General features: G+C 31.2%; 1 protein-coding gene across 3 annotated transcripts in view; it reads left to right on the top strand.

Annotated features, from left to right (window-relative positions):
* Positions 1-18231, top strand: part of LOC118184571 (diuretic hormone receptor-like) — a 413066-nt gene that overhangs the window by 327563 nt on the left and 67272 nt on the right. For all 3 annotated transcript variants that reach the window (XM_085819142.1, XM_085819143.1, XM_085819141.1), the window contains 2 exons: positions 54-138; positions 4327-4393. In XM_085819142.1, coding sequence (XP_085675268.1) covers positions 54-138; positions 4327-4393 — 152 coding nt within the window. The remainder of the gene's footprint in view (positions 1-53; positions 139-4326; positions 4394-18231) is intronic.

Genomic DNA, 18231 nt, shown 5'->3' with positions numbered 1-18231 from the left:
CTGTAGGAAAACGATATTTTTATTAATATGCATTAATTATGATTTATTTTCAGTTTCTCCAGCATTAATTGCCGCTACATGGGCTGGAGTAAAAGGTCATTATGGGAATACAAGTGAAGATACGCTTGCTCCCCAAGGGTAAGATGTGATTTCGAAACGATCATTAAATGTTTAATAGCCATAATTTGTTAATACGAGTAATTATCTCATTTAACATGAGTTTAAGCGTAAAAGAAATCAAAAATATTAATTATTACTATATTTATGAGATCTTTACTATACATTTTATGTATTCACAGCTCTTTTGCTGTCTGATTTTTTACCTTTTCGATTTATAATTGTAACACATACATATCCTCATAAACAGCATTTTTTCTCTCTAATGTAAGTTCACCAGAAATTTAATAATATTTGCAACATGACGTTTTTACTTCCATTCATATATGTGAAATATATATTGGCGCATGGAACATCTGGCTTTAAAAATCAAGCTAAACATATTTTCTGACATCTGACATTCTCGCTAGTTTAGTTTATAAAAAAAAGTTCCTCGAAATTTAAAATTAGTATTGGGTCTTCGAATCCTCAAACCTTGAAAACTCATAAAATCTCGAATTCTAATTTAGAAGATGTTTAAAGGACTTGAACTCAAAATTTTGCTTTTATTTCACTAAAAAAAGGACGAGGTCGTTGTAATCACCTAGCACTACGCGGCGGGCCGAAGTCCGCAGTGTTTCGATGTGCCATCTAGCGAAGTCTACAGAAATAATCATGTAAATTAGTTTAATTTAATTTAGTTTATTTTGACAAAGCACTCTATGGCTATCTGCCTATGAGGAAGGATACCTTTTTGAAGGACCTTTTAAGGGGAGCTGCCTAGTATACAGGTTACACACGGGAAAGATCATGAAAACGCTCATTCAGCCAATTCGCTCAGCCGCTAGTGGGCAAGTCATTATATAAGGTCATTAGTTTTGTCGAAGCAAAAAAACATGAAAACTATCTACTGTCCTTCCTAAACACCGGGATTTTCGATTGTTAACCGAGGATATTTCCAGTTACACCCCCAAGGTTAGGATACGAGATAAAGAAGGAAAAATACATTTCATTCAGTGCGTTGCACTTTCTCGAAAATTCTCAAAGCTATCGAAGAGTGGTAATAATTCTCGACGTATATAACATACTGTTAAAATTCCCGGTTATCTATAGTTTTATTATATCATATATAAACGTATATAAATGCGTTTACCTTATCATATATTACGTATATCTTCTCATATATAAGGTATAAATAACTTATCATATGTAAACGTATATTAATGCTGTGTTTGACATCTGACTCTAATTATCTGAGAGTTGTACATCTGCAACACAGCTGTGGAATTCAGAACTATTAATTGAAATTGGAAAAATTATTCAAATATTTTGTCTAAAATTTTGTTTAGAAAATAAACCTTAAGATACATCGATTTTAATAATGTACTTCCCTTACAAGACTGCTTTTGCATCTCCTTTGTAAAAGTTATATGCATGAATTTGTGTTTTCCATTAAACACAGATTTAAAATTTTGTTCTAATCCAAAAATTATAATATTAAGTAAAAGTAATTTTTCTAATTATTATTTGAAGGACCTCGAGATTGGTATGCTTGAAATATTTGAGATTCGAATTCAAGAAAATTTAGGATTTGCCCTATCTGTATTGAAATATGTTTCATAAATGTGTATACCATGCCTTCCATCCGAAACACGTATAATAATCAATATTTCAAGAGGTTTTTTATTCTTTTCCAACAGATTTAATAGAAAATTTTAGAACAATACCATTTAGAAAAATGAAAAAATAAATTTTCTTATCTCATTTGCTTTTCATCTTCATTTTAGATATTGTCATTATTTTAATTACTTTTAATATTTTTAAATTAAATTAAATTAATTATTAGACAATTCATTAAGTTTTACGTAGCTTACTTTGTTTCACATTTTAAGATCTTAGGCAAATACAAAACTTAATTCTTTAATTCTTTCAGAAAGTTAAACTGAATTTTATTTATGTAAATTTTCTAAAAGCTTACTCCCTTCTTTTATTTAATTCGCAAAGTTTATGTGTGAAAACAAACAAAACAAGATATTTTTTCAAGTTGCCTTGACTTTCCACTCCACTGGTAGTCGTATTGAGAAGAATAGTTTAATGGTTTCTAAAACGGTGAGGGGAAAGAGCTGCAGAAAGTCATACTTTTATAAAGCTGAGTTCCTCATAGATCAATACCGGGCTTCGATGCTCTGAAAAACTTCCTTAACAAAAGAATTCTCTGAGGCAAGAAGAACATACGGTTTTCGATCCAGCAAGTCGCAACCAATATCATTCCAGAAGCCAGAAGTTCTTTATTTGGCTTCTTATAAAAATAGAAAATGGAGTGGATATTGTTTACGATCATACAGACGTTGGAGAATATGCTATGAATACTTTAGCCGAGCTATATTCAATGCCTTAGGCACAGATGCTGCTGGGCAGAGAATTCAAATTGGTTTTTTAAAATACATTCATTCATCCCGTTTAAAACTGTTAATCGTCCATTCGAGGTTTCTCTTTACTTTAAATTAATAGAATACTTTTTCTTGAGATTCAGAATGTCTATGATTAAGCATATAACAAATAAGAAGCGTTGTAGGTTCTAAAAAAATAAAATTGGTTATTGAAGAAGACTGTGATAAAGAACAAAATTAATAAACTTCATCTTTCGCATTGAAAAATAAACTTTATCTTTCGCATTGCAAAATAAACCTTAGAATGTTCAAAATAAATATCAATTTAAAAACTCGTAAATGCTGTCGTCATGTTTTTTGTGGCATTAGTCTTTTTTAATAAATCGTGAAAGAATGGTGCAGATTGTAAAATGGCTACTTTCATTTAAAATTAAAACTGAATTGCAAGCTTTAGTTAAGACATCAAAAGTGTTTACAGTTATTCTATTACTTCAAATCATCAATAATTTAAATTAACAATTACCGTCAGGTAACTAATCATCCCGTCTTCTCATCATATCTCAAAATAAAAGGTTAAAATAAAATCTATTTGTTTACTCGTCGACCGAAGAGTTACACAAGCTCAAAAGTTTAACGGAAACAGTACTCTTCCAACTTGCAATAATCGCAACACACATTCTAATTAAATTGAATGCAAAATACAAAGTCAACATTTAGAAGTGTTGGTTCACTCTTATGTGTTCTCAAAGCAATAATCGTTAGCCAAAACTTAAGCCAGTAAGTTAAACTTAACTAAAGGAAAGTTAAGCTGAATGTTTCTGAGCCTACGCTGTCAAGCCCTCGCTCTGAAAACTTGAGCTTATTTATACTTTAAATAATGTGTATTTTGGTAGAATTTGACGAACGTAAAGCCAAATTAATATCATAATTTGGTTAACTGATCTATAACCTTATAAATTTACTTCTGATTCGGTATAATGTTTCCCAACTAAAATCATGTTTTTTAAGCTATAAAAAATAGCCGTTTATATTTGCATTCTGAAACCAGTTAGTAATTTTGAGGATGTTTAAACGGCTACTTCGTATTTTAAGTTGTTAATAAGTGAAATATTTAAGACGCTGAAAAAGACCATGCAACTTAAATTTTTCCCAAGTACTTTTATAAAATTTCATAAATTTCGTAATTTATGTGAATTATTTCATTCTTTCAACAAAAATATTATTTGATTTGATTGATTTCCTATATCAAAGTTTAGTTGTTGTTACAGTTGAAATGCTCAAATATCTCTGCGCCAACTCTAAAGCAAAAGAACATTTGAGCATCTGAATTTTAAACGTAATCTAGCAACAGCCGAGTGGTAAAATCTCTTATTATTAGCAGTTTGACCGAGGATTATATCCTGGAAAGCGAGCCGGCTGTATTGGAGTTTTCGTGGTTTTTCCTATGTGTAAAGTAAAGCCAGCATCCGTAAAAAGTCCTCCCCGAAGGCATCTCTTCTCGTAGTTAGATAGCCTTCGAGATGAACCTAACTTAAATTTCAGACTGCTTCATGTTACAGAGATCGTTTAAATTATGAAATGCAAAAAACGTTTTTTGATGTTTTTGTCAAGAGAAACTAAATAGCTTATTTTAATTTTTAAATATATTAATATTATATTTTTGCATTTCTCGCATACCTAATAATTATTGACTCCTGTACATCTTTGATGATAGTGTTTTATTGACACTGTCATCCTTCAGGCTTTAAATTAATTGGTGTACAATTTGCTTAAATATAAAATCGCACGTCAAAGTATTTTTAAATAATACCTTATATATATATATATATATATTTTCCAGATGTCCATGGCAGAGAAGAGACTATTATGACTACATTTTTATCAGTCCTGTTATTCTTGTTTTATTGGTGAGTCAGAATATTTTCCACTTTTTTAAAATACATATTGCATTTCAAAATGTTTTATTCTAAACTTCTTTGTTTTTAATAAAGGAATATATAGCAGAAACCAGACAGTCAATTTTCAAGTTACTGAATAAAGTAAAATAAATAAAATTAGTATCATTTAATTAAGAGAATAGCAAGTGCTACAAATATTAAATTAAATTTTCTTTTAAGCTATATTATCACTTCTTCAAATTTTATTTCGATATGACACTATGTTAAAAAGAAATTAGATATAGTATAACAATGCATAATTAAATTTATTATTTAATACTACATTAAATAATATATTTTATCAATTTTTTATTACTTTTGCCATTACTCTATAATAATTGATTTATGAATTTAGTTATAAATTAAATGCTGCCTTGGAAATTTTAATACCAGAGGTTGCATTACTCTAGCATAATAATTTCTAAACTGTAAAATTTTTAATGTTTTATTAATGCTAATGTGAAAATACGCAAAAGAAGTTTTAAAATTATACTTTTCTGCCTTAAACCGAATCTGAGTGAACATCTGTTTCATTACTTCCCAACAGCCCACAGTATTAACAGACCTATAACTTAAATAGTGCAAATTAAATTAAACCTAATATTCCAGTTTCCATATTTCACAAGTTCTCCAAATGCTTGTTTCCCGTATCGTATGAAAGATGTACAGTGATGCTTTTATTAAATGAGGCCATAAGGTATTTCTCCCGCCTTCTTACCATGCCTTCACAGTTAGCACGCTCGGCACGTATCGACAGGTCCGTGGTTCGATTCCCGGCGAGGACATTGCTCATTTTTCATCTTTTCTGCTTCAAAATAACTTAATGTCTCTGCAATGCTATGTTTCAGACGCTTACTTATAACTATCGTATAAGATAATGTACGTTCATCTCTTGCTATACAGACAAGTATTGAAATGATACTGTGTTTCTGGCAGCATCGAATGGTAAAAGTGCTGAATACTGGTAATTCGAGACAGGCTCAAATGCCAGCGAATGAGCTGGCTGCGGGAGAGCTTACGGGATTTTCCCCATGTGTAACGTGAATATCAGCCAGTTTCCTTTAGACAATCTTCCATGAAGATATTCCTCCCCTTAGGTAGATAACACACGAATGCTTCATCATGACCAAAGTAATCCTAATTCTAGTCCTGACAAGAGGTTTCTTAAATTTTAATTAGGTCTGCAGCATTCAAGTCTCTGTCACAGACATCAAGATATGAGGAAGCGAGCAAAAAATTAGATATCCGATATTGAATATTTGTTATTGATTCCTTTGATCTGGAAAAATGTACTTGTGCGTTTATTAGTTCTATTTTATTTACATAAAACTTTCAATAAAAAATTACTTCTTTTCCTTCCAAAGTAGCTTCGACATAAAAATTCTTTCAAACTGCCGAAGGGATTATAAACAAATGAAATTTAGACATTTATTGCTCTGTTATCGTTAATCACTGAGTAATGTTTTCAGAAAACTGAATAGTATGTTGAAAGCAATCCTTTAATCTTTTTCCCAAAATCTCATGTAAAGTAATTAGCTTATCCATTTAAAATCACTATAAACATTGTTTTGCCATTCGTATATGAAAAATGCTTTTGCATCTATTGATTACTTTATCGTTTTTCCACTAAGACAAGTAGAGAACTTCTTAAGTATTCGACGGAAAAATAAGAATGGTAGAATTTAACTAAACTTGATTACTTTAAGAGCGTTTCAAAGAGCATTAACATTCACATGAATCAGTTGTAAACAGCCATTTGCTGTTTTTTATGATTTAATGTTTTAAAAGTTTGGGCAGTGGGAATATGGTTAACACGAATATGTTTATAAAAAACTTTATTCTCTACGCCTCACTATATGATAACTTTTAATGAATATTTTACTGGATCATCGATAAATTCTTTCTAAATTGTTTAATACCTAACATAAAAATGACGCAATGAATTTATTACACATGTAGCCAATTAAAAATCAAAAATGACTTTTTTTCTGGTAGCATTTCTAGTAGTATTTGTATTGTTTCATTATTATTTGGCTGTGTAATACCAACACTACTTATATAACTTATATAATCTTATATTAATGGAGAAAAAAATCAAGATATTCAGTATTCTCATACCTAAAATGCACATAATGTAAATTTTGCTAGTACAACAGTAAGTACGAGTCCCTAATCTGAATATTCGCTATTAGGATATAATGAATTACAAAAAAAGAAAGAAAAAAATTGTACCAGTTCAATAGCGAAGTTTCTCTCTTGTTACGACAACATGTCATTGCGTAAAAAAACAAAGCAAGTTCATAAAAGTTTTTATCCACTTGAAGAGAACATGCCGCTTGCTTGTAGTCATTATTTACTTTTCTGCTTGATAGTTTGAAGAATGTGAAATATTGTTGTTTTCTATTGAATGACGCCTTGATTTAAAAATACTACGTGGGGAATTTTTCATGCAAGATCTATTGCAATAAAAGTTGTTATTTATTAGAACTGTCAGAAAATCTTAAAATCATCTACTATATTCTTTCTAATTTAGGCAGCTAAGTGGCCTGGAACACACTAATGCTCATGTTTGAAATAAACTTTCCTTCTATAAATCATTTGTAAAAACCCCTTGCACTTTGCATTAATCATTTGCCTCTTATCTGCTATAATAGAAATTTAGAAGTTCTAAGCTTTCAAGTGTATTAATTATATCCAAAATATGATTTATATACTTTGTAGGGAATCGTATGTTTATTAACCAGGTATTTTGATTTCAGTCTCAACTGTAATTTCTTCTTGCCGTACTTCTTATCAGAATGCAAACTGGTAGTGTGTATTTATATTGAGTTTTTTTTTTTTTTTTTTTTTTTTATTATTTAAGAGTGTTTCTGACATCGCTTGCGTGCTACTTGTTTCCTTCCAGCTCTAATAGTTAAGTACCGGCTTTGCAGTCACTACCCAGTTAAGCATCCTACCTTTCAAGGATTACTAATTTAGCTAGGCTATTACAAGATTAAGAACCCCTGTTCTAGACTGTCATACATAATTTCTTCTTATATTTCTGAGGCTCAAAAGTAGCTTTTTTTTTTCATTTTTGTTAAGAAATTAAAATAGATACATTATATAAAACTGATAAAAATTATGCGTAAATCCGTTTTATTAATTAAATCTTATCGTTAAAAAAGCGCCATTTCCTGGTGTTTAAGTAATAATGAAATAAATTTCCCTCTTCAAAGCATTCCTCCTTGAAAGAAACCAAAAACAATAATAAATCCACCAAATTTTGCGAAAAAGTATTATATGTTTTCAGAAATAGCAACCACTGTCAGCAATACGTGCGTTATCTGTCTATTTCTTTCACAAAATACCTCGTGTGTATAAGAAAGGAGTTAACCCTTTCCCATACTGAGGAAGACAAACAGAATAAGTAATGGAGAATGCAGATAGAATAACGATGAGCAAGCAGGCTTCTCTTCTATTGAAGAATATACCAGTTCGGAACAGATGTTCCTTACCCCGTCACCCAAGGTGTCATGTCTTTAGTTTGTTATTTGCCATCTATTGCTTTTCTTGTATGGTAAGGGAAGTCGTCGTTAGAAATGTTATGATGAAATGGAGGTTATGGTTACAGAATAAATATTGATACTAATCACTATAATTTGGTAAGGAATGTCATCGTAAATTCCGAAGAAATTTGCTAGAAAAGTATTAAAAATGCGTTTTTTTTTTTTTTTTTTTTAATTTTATTTATAAATTTCCCAAAAATCATTTTGAATTATTGAATAAAAGAGAACATACACTGGTTCATTTTCTTAAGATCATTGCGATAAAAACTAATGCGAAACAAATTTCAGTTCTTGAATCTGGCTTATTAAAGTATAAGGTATTTCTTCCGCCTTTCTAGCGTACCTTCGTGGTGTAGTGGTTTTGCACGCTGGGCCGGTATTCCAGAGGTCCGTGGTTCGATTCCCGCTGAAGGCGTTTGCTATTTTTCATTTTTCCTGATTTTAAAAAATACCTAATGTCTCTACAAAACAATTCATGCTATTTACTAAATGTTTTAATAAAATAAAATAATAATAAAAGTTTGAAGCTTTTGATACTTAAAATAGCAAAAGAAAACTTTCTATTCCAAATCATTTTGCTGTCTGTATATTATTATAAAATAAAGAATATGTATGCCAGTTCATCGCATAAGACAGAGACGGATAGACCTAGAGCTATGAAATTTGGAATATATTGTTATAAAATGCCCACCTGCGGTAAGATAACTTCCCCCCAAAGCGGGTTTGGGTTTTCCAGAACGTGGCAAAGAAAGGCAGGGTTGCCAGATTTGGTATGAAATCTCCCATTTGGCGACAAAATTGGCGACATACCACAGACGGAGAGAGAACATTCTAGAACAAATTATTACAGGTTTTCCCGAAAATATTCTCGAATATGTCTATGTTTTAACTTAGGGTAAGAGGGAATCGGCCTATTTCAGCCTTTACCAATATATTATTCTTGACTTTTCTAAATCTTGAGAATCAAGGGAGTTGAATCCACTAGAATGGAAAGTACTTGTACACATACTGTGCTAGAATTCAGAGATTTTTAATGGAGGCTCCAGTGCCGTCATGTGTTAAGAGATAAGTAAACTTAGAAGATACGAAGGTGCTCATGTGGCTCCATCTATTTTTGAAAATGAAAATCTTCTTAGTATGCTGGTGGAGTCATCTCTTGTAGGTGAGGCATTTTTGAAAAAATGTTCACACTATTCTTTAAATAAGTAATTATTGGCAAATGATTATATGATGAAATAGCATAGTTTGTCACACTAGAAAACGGTTCACAAGAATAAAACTATATATACACCAAAGTCTATAGCTGCTTTGGCAGGGACAAAGTTCATAGTGCTTTGTTAAAGTAATGCGGTAAGATGAAAAGTAATAATGATAATAAAATAAAACTTGGATAAATAAGTAAAGAACGAAAATATATTTACAATTAGCACCGACTATTGTGGTGAATAGTAAGGGGTCTTTTGTGGCGTTGTTCTACTGTGTAATCATAATTTCCGAGATTTTTAGTAATATTTCCAGGATGATTGTCGCACTTCGTAAAGAAGTTATGAGATAATTTTAAAATTTCTGCATCTGTTGGTTTGATTTTCAAGTCATTGTGTAAGGTGCTATTCCGCACAAACCAGGGTGCATTTGTAATTTTTCGAATTGCCTTGTTTTGAATCTTTTGAATTTTTGTGCGGTGAGTTCTTGCAGTAGCAACCTAAGCTAGAGATACATAAAGAAGAATGGGACGTATTGTCTGAAGATAAATTACTCTTTTTGTTCTTAGACTAAGTTAAGAATTTTTTCCTATGAGCACATAAATAATTCCTATTGCTTGATTAGCTTTTTTGCATGTATTTTCAACATGATCTTAATGTTGTTGAACGTGATCTTAATGTTTTCAACGTGATCTTAATGAATGTGAGTTTTTGGCTAAACTCCTAAATATTTGATGCATTTTTCATTGGGAATAAGGATGTTATTGATGATAATACTATTGAGATGGCTTCTAGGGTTCTTTTGAAAATAAATTGCAGTTGATTTGCTTTCGTTAATTTTAATTTTCCATTCACTGAACCATGGGAAAATATAATCTATTGCATTTTGTAAGTTTGAACAGCTCTTTGAGAGTTGATGGATTTACTGAGAATGGCAGTGTCGTCTGCATAGCAGGCAGTAATGGCATCTTTGTGGCTTGGAAGCGCGTTTATATACATATTAAAGAGAAAAGGCGAAAGGTTCGAGTCCTGAGGGACACCTGCATTCATATAACTGATATTTGAAAGTTCGTTCTTAATACGAACTTGAAAAGTTCTGTTTCCCAAAAAACTAGAAGTTAGAAGGATTAGTCCAGGTGGGAAATTGTTGCCGATAAGTTTGATAAGCAGGCCTATATACTCGAAGGCAGATCGAAAGCTTTATATACCCTTACCTGTACGCAGAGTAGGAGTGTATCGAGAGTATCTTGAGTAGTAGAGTTATATGTTGAGTTCAGTGGTAGTATCTTGAGTTTAGAGATTAACTCGAGTGCGATCGCCCGAGTCGGAAACTGCACTGTAGTGCTTTGCCGTGAAGCTATCTTCGCCGTTATATCCTAATAGCCTGAAGGCTGTGTTTTGATTGTTTCAGCTTGTTTGTCATAGTTTTTCGACGACTGCAACGTGTCTTTGGAACTGTCCTGTGTAATACTGACAAATAAATTGTGTTTTGGTTTTTCATCAAGTGTTGCTTGTCATCAATCACTCCAATCTACGAACGAGTAGAATGCAACAATATTTTCTCTGGCCGATAAAAGTGTGAACCTCGAATGACTTTTTTATTTCAAAATTAGATTTTTCTATTTAATACTGGATTTTTTTTTCATATTTCGCACAGATCTTCGTCTTGAAGCTGAAATACTACTAAAAGTCTCAAACTTTTACTGTTCGCACCACTCAAAGAAATCTCTTAAGTACATTTTATACCTAATTTTTGACGTAATGTTTTGACAGTAACTTTGTTACTTTGACAATTTTTCAAAACTCGTTCCATTTTTCCAGCTGTTTCCCGTGCATTATTTTAAAACTTCAAGCATCCAAAAATGTTATCTGTTATAAAGTTCTGAAATTTTCAAACATTATAAATCAGGCACTTAAGCATTTGCTTGAAACAAGAATGCTAAAGTATATTAGACGATTTTCTAGAATTCGTTATGCTGTAGAGCGACTGCAGAAGTCCCTGCTCTTCCTTGGGCACCATGTGTTTTCACTTTGAAATATGGTCTCGAAGATATGACATTATTATACACCACATTTTTTTTCTTCCTGCATATATTTCCCCAGCATTAATTTTGTGTTCTTTTCTTCTCACTAGAAAGAATTGGAAGGAAACTAGGCATATTATAAAACTCTTCTGAGGTTTTATAAATACTGCTTCTTTCTTTTTTAAAGACAGATTTCGCATTTATAACTCGTTATTAGTGTTATCATTCTAGTATGATGTACGATATTCTAATATTGTGATAGGATATACCTTAGCGTACTACATCTTAAAATAGTACTAGGATATAACGAAGTGTCTCAGGTATATTTATAACGTTACGTGTAACGATGTAACCAATATTAATAGAAAACGGTACTAGAGTTTCCAGAGCTTCTACTTCTGTAAACTAAAATAAGAGGAATATATTATTTATATAGGAAAAAACCTGCTTATATAATTTATTATCCATAAACCGTAACATTTTCAGAAGTTAGTGCTGTTTTTCCGATAATTTTTATGCGACCCCCAACTTCAATAGCTTCTATACGTAACATTTAAGGAATATTTTTAAACTGAAATCTTTTTTATGAAACATTAAAAGCGTCTTTTCCTGTCCTCCGATGTAAAGAAGGTGAAAAAAATCATTTGGCAGTTCATCATTAAAGCCTAATATGGTGCACAGCAAACAACTTCTTTTAACTTCGTTAACAAACACTTTTTTGAATTCATTAGTAGTTTTTCCATTTCGCTGCTTCTAAACCCATCAGGACTTAATGCAATATCACGTTTAGGAAACCGTAAAAAATGGCAAAAGGATTCCGAGAGGTCTCACTTTCATCTTGTGTTACTTTACCGTTGCCAGATGATGAATTTCCTAAATTTAGTTACTTTTTTCCCATCAGCTTAATTATTTAAGAATTCTCTCTCTCTTTAGACTTTAATTCAAATTAGGAAAAAATAATTCCGCCTTTGGAAGTTTCTAAAAGGTTTTCTTTCTTTCTTTTTTTAATTCTACTAATAACTTTTTGTGAAGATATTTAATTTCGGTTTGGATTTAGTTCATTTGAGCTGCATTGTAGCAAAATATTGTTTTTCGTAAGTTTAAATTGTTTTTTGTTATATTTCTTCACTATGCATCTCATACTATATTTATGTAGTGATTATCATTGGTATCCGCCTGACCGGCTAGTAATAATGATTTTATTGTATCCAGTTAGTGTAATTTCATAAATAATTTTTTTTAATTCGATATATCATAAAATAAATACATTTTGATTTAAATTAGTCATACTTCTGCGTTTATTGCTTTTAAATCGCTTAATTTGTTAATCAATAACAGACTGCTGTGTTAATCAATAACAGACTGCTGCGTGGAAGATAAATGTATTTTATTTCTGGCAGTGGCAACACACTGGTTTGGTTTGGTCAGTTAGAAATTTGAATCACTGCTGCATTCTTAGGCAAATCTTATAGCCTCCTTTAGAATAAATCAGATGTTTTGCAGTCAAAATACTTTTAAATAGATGGTATTTTATTTTTGGTATGAAGTTTTTTATATTAGTGAAACTTGCATTTATAGTCTAAGGTAGGAAAACTGCTGATCGGATTTGATTGAGCTAGGTGCATGGAATTAACTGATTATCTCAAGTATGAAGTATCTTTCCTTGGCGTTTTCTTCAAAAGGTAGACGGCCCTTCTGTGGCACAGTCTTTATTTATTTTTATTCGGGAGAAAACCTCTAAACGTGATCAGACGGTGATTTCTCAAATAACACGAAAAAATCTGATGCGGACACCACATGACTTTCTTGTACAGAAGATTAAAATATACTTATTTTTCCTGCTTATCGTTTAAACTTAGTTCCTCGAATTTCATTAGAGATATATTTCTCATTCAATTAATTCAGTTCTCAATTCGCGACAAGGCAAAAATACATGAAACCTCAAAATATCTTTATTAAACACTGAAAAATATAGAAAAATATAAACATAAATACAGTTAAAACAATTTTTACAATTAAAATTAAAGTTTCTACGCAAAAACAAGCAATTCGGCCAGCGGGCAAGAAGGCAGATTTTTCAGTGTACAAAACTGGAAGTTTACTTTTGGTTTCACTCTGCAAAAAGACTCTGAAGGCGTAAAATGTGCTTAATTTGTTGTGGACGCAATGCTGAGTGAATATATGGGATAATTTAATAACTTCAATGATAATTCCAGAATGGATTAAGCATGATTTAATTCACAGTAATAAAAGAAGACATTATCTTTGTTGATGCGAAGCTTAGTTTCTCTAGATTGGCAACAAATCCAATATTCTGCTAAGTTTCAAATGTAAACAAATATGGCTGCTATGGAAAAAATTAGGCTTAGCCGCAATTAAACAACTTTTAAATTGTTGATAATTCTACAACTATTGCGTGGAAGTTAACTAAAGGCATAAAATCCTTAACCGGAAGAGCAACATTAATTCAATCATTTTTAAAGCAAAAAATGCACAATTTAGCAACATATAAGAATAAAAAACAGAGCTCAACGAGCCGAGTAACAGAGTAGGTATATATATATTTATATACTTTTGGTGTGGCCGATTGCCACTAAGAAGGGAGGGGCACAACTTCGTGTTATATCAGTCCTATATACAAAATTTCAACGTCCTGAGGATATTTTTGAGTTCATACGTACAGACGCCACGAAAAAATATATTCTGAATCCCTTTTAAATCAGTTTTATAAATCGTTTTGGGAAAAAGAGCTCTTTATCCTCAGGACGTACAGATTTCACGCAAAAGCATTTTTAAATTGCATTCGATAGCTGTTAAAATAGATGTTTTCGTTGAAATATGGTACCGGGAATGTTTCTTGATTGCAATACTTCATAGAAGGAAGTAATAATGGTAGCCAACAAAAATATCATTTACGCCTCAAATGAATTTAGAAAACTTGTATAAGTTATGACATTTAGAAAATTCGACGTCACGTGAAAAAGTGTAGGTAAAGATAGCATTCTGCCAAACGCCGCCAAATTTACCATATTATTGAATCTAGTATCTTAAAATTTTCAGAACTATTCACAAATTGTAAAATTGTTAAAAATTTTTAACTTTAAAACAATAACATATATATTAGAAAACAAATTTACACAACTGTTTTCTCAAATTTATTAACACTTTGCTTTTGGTAAATAAGAAGAATATGAATATGAATCTCTTGACGGCTAATTATTGTTGGAAGGGGGGGTTAATGTACCTTTCAAAATATTATTTAGTTATGGATGGCCCACTCTGAAAAATATTTGTTTTACTTATTTTATTCATTATCTTTAATTAATGTAAGAATTTAAATCATATTTCTTTAACTCGATCCTTTAATTTTCTTCCTCAAGTTTACCCGTACTTATTCTTCAAGCCACCCTCTTAAATGATATCATACACATAGCTGTTCTTGTACCTCAGTAACTTTCTATGCGTATAATCCCTCTTCCAGGAATGATTATTTTAGCTAATATTCGTAGGATTCAATAAAATGAATTCTTCTGTGGGGGAGTAAAATTAGCTTTTGGCAATACATAAAACGTCATCATTCATCGTATATGAGGATAAATTGCCTAAAATATGTTCGGAAGATATGAAAGAAATTAGCTGAAAGATGAAGGGGGATTAATGATAAAAATAGCAAAAGTGAGCCCCTAGGGTTATCCTCTGTCCTTCTCAGATATTATTGAATCTATATATCTATTATCATTCAATTTTAATCGATTGTTTCACTGACGTACAAGAATCGTCCTATCTAATTCGATAAGGAATACTTTAATTTGATTAATAGGACAGTGCTTTTAAGCAAATGAATAGATTTTTATAATTAGCGATATTCGCATTTCTGTTCAAAATTCGAATTCTGGAACACATGGGATTTTAGCGGGTAATTATTGGATACGCATTAAATTTCTCTTTGCATCATTTTAGGAGCTATTTTCGCGTCGTTGGTAGTCAAGTCCGGGATGTAAAGCAAATACTTTTTTCTTTAGACAGATGGATATTATTTTACGAGTTTAATAAAGTATTCAAACCAATTATTAAAAACAAATCTGTATTTGTATCTTGGAATATCCTGGTCATCGATAGAGCAAATCTATAGCGATAATGGAGCGCTGGTTTTGTCTCCTTTGTTTAGAGTATGTGACAGTCTTTCACTAAGTTTATGCATTTTACGCATCGATTGAAGGAGACGAAAGACGATATGATAAGAATATCTCATTCGCATGGTTAATTCCTTAATGGATTAATTCTAATGATGACTCAGTAAGATGTCATTTCCCCTCTTCCAAGCGCGAAATCCATTTCCAGGCAAATTTTTTTATTAATAACACCATCTACGTGTGCAGCAGAAATGTCTTCAGCAGCTTTGGTATCTTCAAAACATTGATTGAAAAGGAAGAGAATCAAATACCGATATGTTTATTTTATCTGTTTATCACTGTTTAGAGAAAAACAAAAGTGCAATAAACCATATAACTCTGCAATAAAATATTTTTCAAACAGCATTCGGAAAAAAGGTGCAAAAGTATATATTTCCTAATCTAATAAAATACGTTCATTGGTGAAGTTTGTATAAATTTGAATAAAAACATTGTTGTCCAAAATTATCTTTATATGTACACCAAGCATATATAAAAATGTCAAGTCACTGATGTTCCGAAAAGTCACCAAGTCACTGACGTGTCGAAAATGCCTACATATTTTATGAAATAAAACTACGAAATATAACCAAAATTTCACTTTTTTCAAAGCAAAAGTTGCTGCAATTTGAGCCATATTTTGACAAACCGCACGCTGATTTCATGTTGCAGCTCAAAATTTTGTCTTTCTTACAACTAGTTAGCAAATTAGGAACTTGCATATTAATTGCTATCTGGAATATCGATTAACGCTGAAATATAGTTGTAATTTGCCAAGAAATAGCGGCTTCCTTGTTGCAACCATGCACCCAACCTCCACCAACATATGACGGAGGTCAAGAGTGTGGCTTTATTTTTACCATCACGTTTAATCTTGTTTTATTACCTTCGATGTGTTTCGCATTTAATATCTCTTAATGGTCTCTGGAATTCGCCAAGTAATAAAACAGAAATTATCCACTATCCCTCGCCCTTCAGAATCAGAATATACCGCCAAATATAGTAGAGTATTTAAATTCCCATACAATGAAATCATCACTATGGGAAACATATTATGAAAATGCAGTCAAATGGTAAGAATTATGAATAAAAAAATACATTAAATAAACTTGATGACACTCAAACATCTGAACCATTAATTTACGTTGCTGCAAGGATTTAATATCGTTCACACATTTTGTTATGATAATTTGGATATAGCATATAAAACTATGGTAGGTTAGAATTCCTTCGAGAAATTCACATCATCGAAATATAGCGAGAAAGGCAATTTCTGGAATCCGGATAAATCCGAAATTCGCCATCAGAGTTGTCTAGGAGGCAATCGAGGCTACTTTTAGGGCCTATTGCAAATACAGCAAACTGTTACTGTCCCAATAACGCGTTAAAAGGCAAGAACTTCAAACTGGTATTTTCAACTCTTGCTACTTGAAATATTTTGAGAACATAATATTTTAGTCCAGTGAAACAATTATGTCAATCACAACTTTTTAAAAGAGTAAATATGTTTTGCAAAATTGTAAATAATTTATTCAAAAACTTTACAAAATAGAGTAGAACGAAATGTGTTAAATAGAAAATGTTCATATTAAGCGGTTTTTTTTTTTTTTTTTTTTAATTTTTTGTTACATTTTAAAAACTGTTCCCTAATAATGAAAAAATGTTTCCAAGTATTTACTTATCCTATATAATTAAATAAATTATGATAAAAATTTGATATTCAATGTATGTAGAAAAGATATATTCACTTTTCAACGCAGTTATTTTTAAAATAATAATTCGATGTTTAATCTTTTAATGTATGTCAGAAATATTTACATATTTTTCAACGCAGTTATCATCGAAAATATTTGTACTTGGTATTCATCTGTGCTTTATATGATATCTGTTAGGACAAAAAAGTGTGCTTAGTTGAATGAATACTATCAACTATAAAACAAAAAAGGACGTCCTTTCATTGGCGTCTTGCACAAAATGCTATCGTAATACAGCATAACATTTAAGAGCGTCTTTTGGTGTAATAACATTCTAGTTAAGAATATCTTGAAATTAGACTGCAAAAGGTATTTTCTTAATCCCTACGTACGTGTGATTTACATTCTTTTATTTATCTACAAATGCTACTATTTATGGCGGGGGCAGAAAGCTAACTCTAGATGCTCAGAGATTGAAGCATTAAGTCTCATTATGTTCTGTACACGTACTAATAAAGCGTCATGTTGCCCCAGATAATTGAAGAAAGCCTTGGCTATTTTTTATCGGTTAGGCTTATTCTTCAGTATACGCTAAATAAATGACAGACGCAATAAATGAATAACCGAGATATATTGTATTTGTATTTTTAGTTAAAGACGAAATTTCTCTACTTATATATTCTTCCGAAAACGATTCAATAACCTAATATTTAAAATACGCAGTGTGATCCAAAAGCCTATGATATGCAATGATAATTATAAAAATATTTTTTAATTTTCCTTTTTTAATCCTCTAACCCTTAAGGCCGCATATATATGGCCTGGAGTATTTTTATGACAGCTTTAAGAAAGCATATATATATATGCATTTTAAAATATGTCCAAGAAATTAAAGCGCTTTTTTAAAATTACATAAATCTAGGTTTCAAGTACCAGAGGCATTATGGCAATAAAATCAAAAAAATAACTTTTTCTCCTGGCAGTTTTCGGAAATTTGTGCTTTCTTAGCCAAACCCAGTGCCTAATTGGTTCTTTTTAACGAATTTACTGTCACAAAAGAAATTTTCTTAACTATGGTAAAAAAGAATTTTTTGTTCTCTCCAGTTTCTCATTTTCAACAACACAGTGCATCTCCTTATCAGGGAAAAGTTATGTGAGATCATTTGGA

Source organism: Stegodyphus dumicola, chromosome 6, assembly GCF_044657685.1.
Source record: "Stegodyphus dumicola isolate Sdum_Otavi_A_Nest chromosome 6, ASM4465768v1".
Classification (NCBI taxonomy): domain Eukaryota; kingdom Metazoa; phylum Arthropoda; class Arachnida; order Araneae; family Eresidae; genus Stegodyphus; species Stegodyphus dumicola.
The sequence above is the reverse complement of the archived record's forward strand: the minus strand, read 5'-3'. Positions and strand labels throughout refer to the sequence as shown.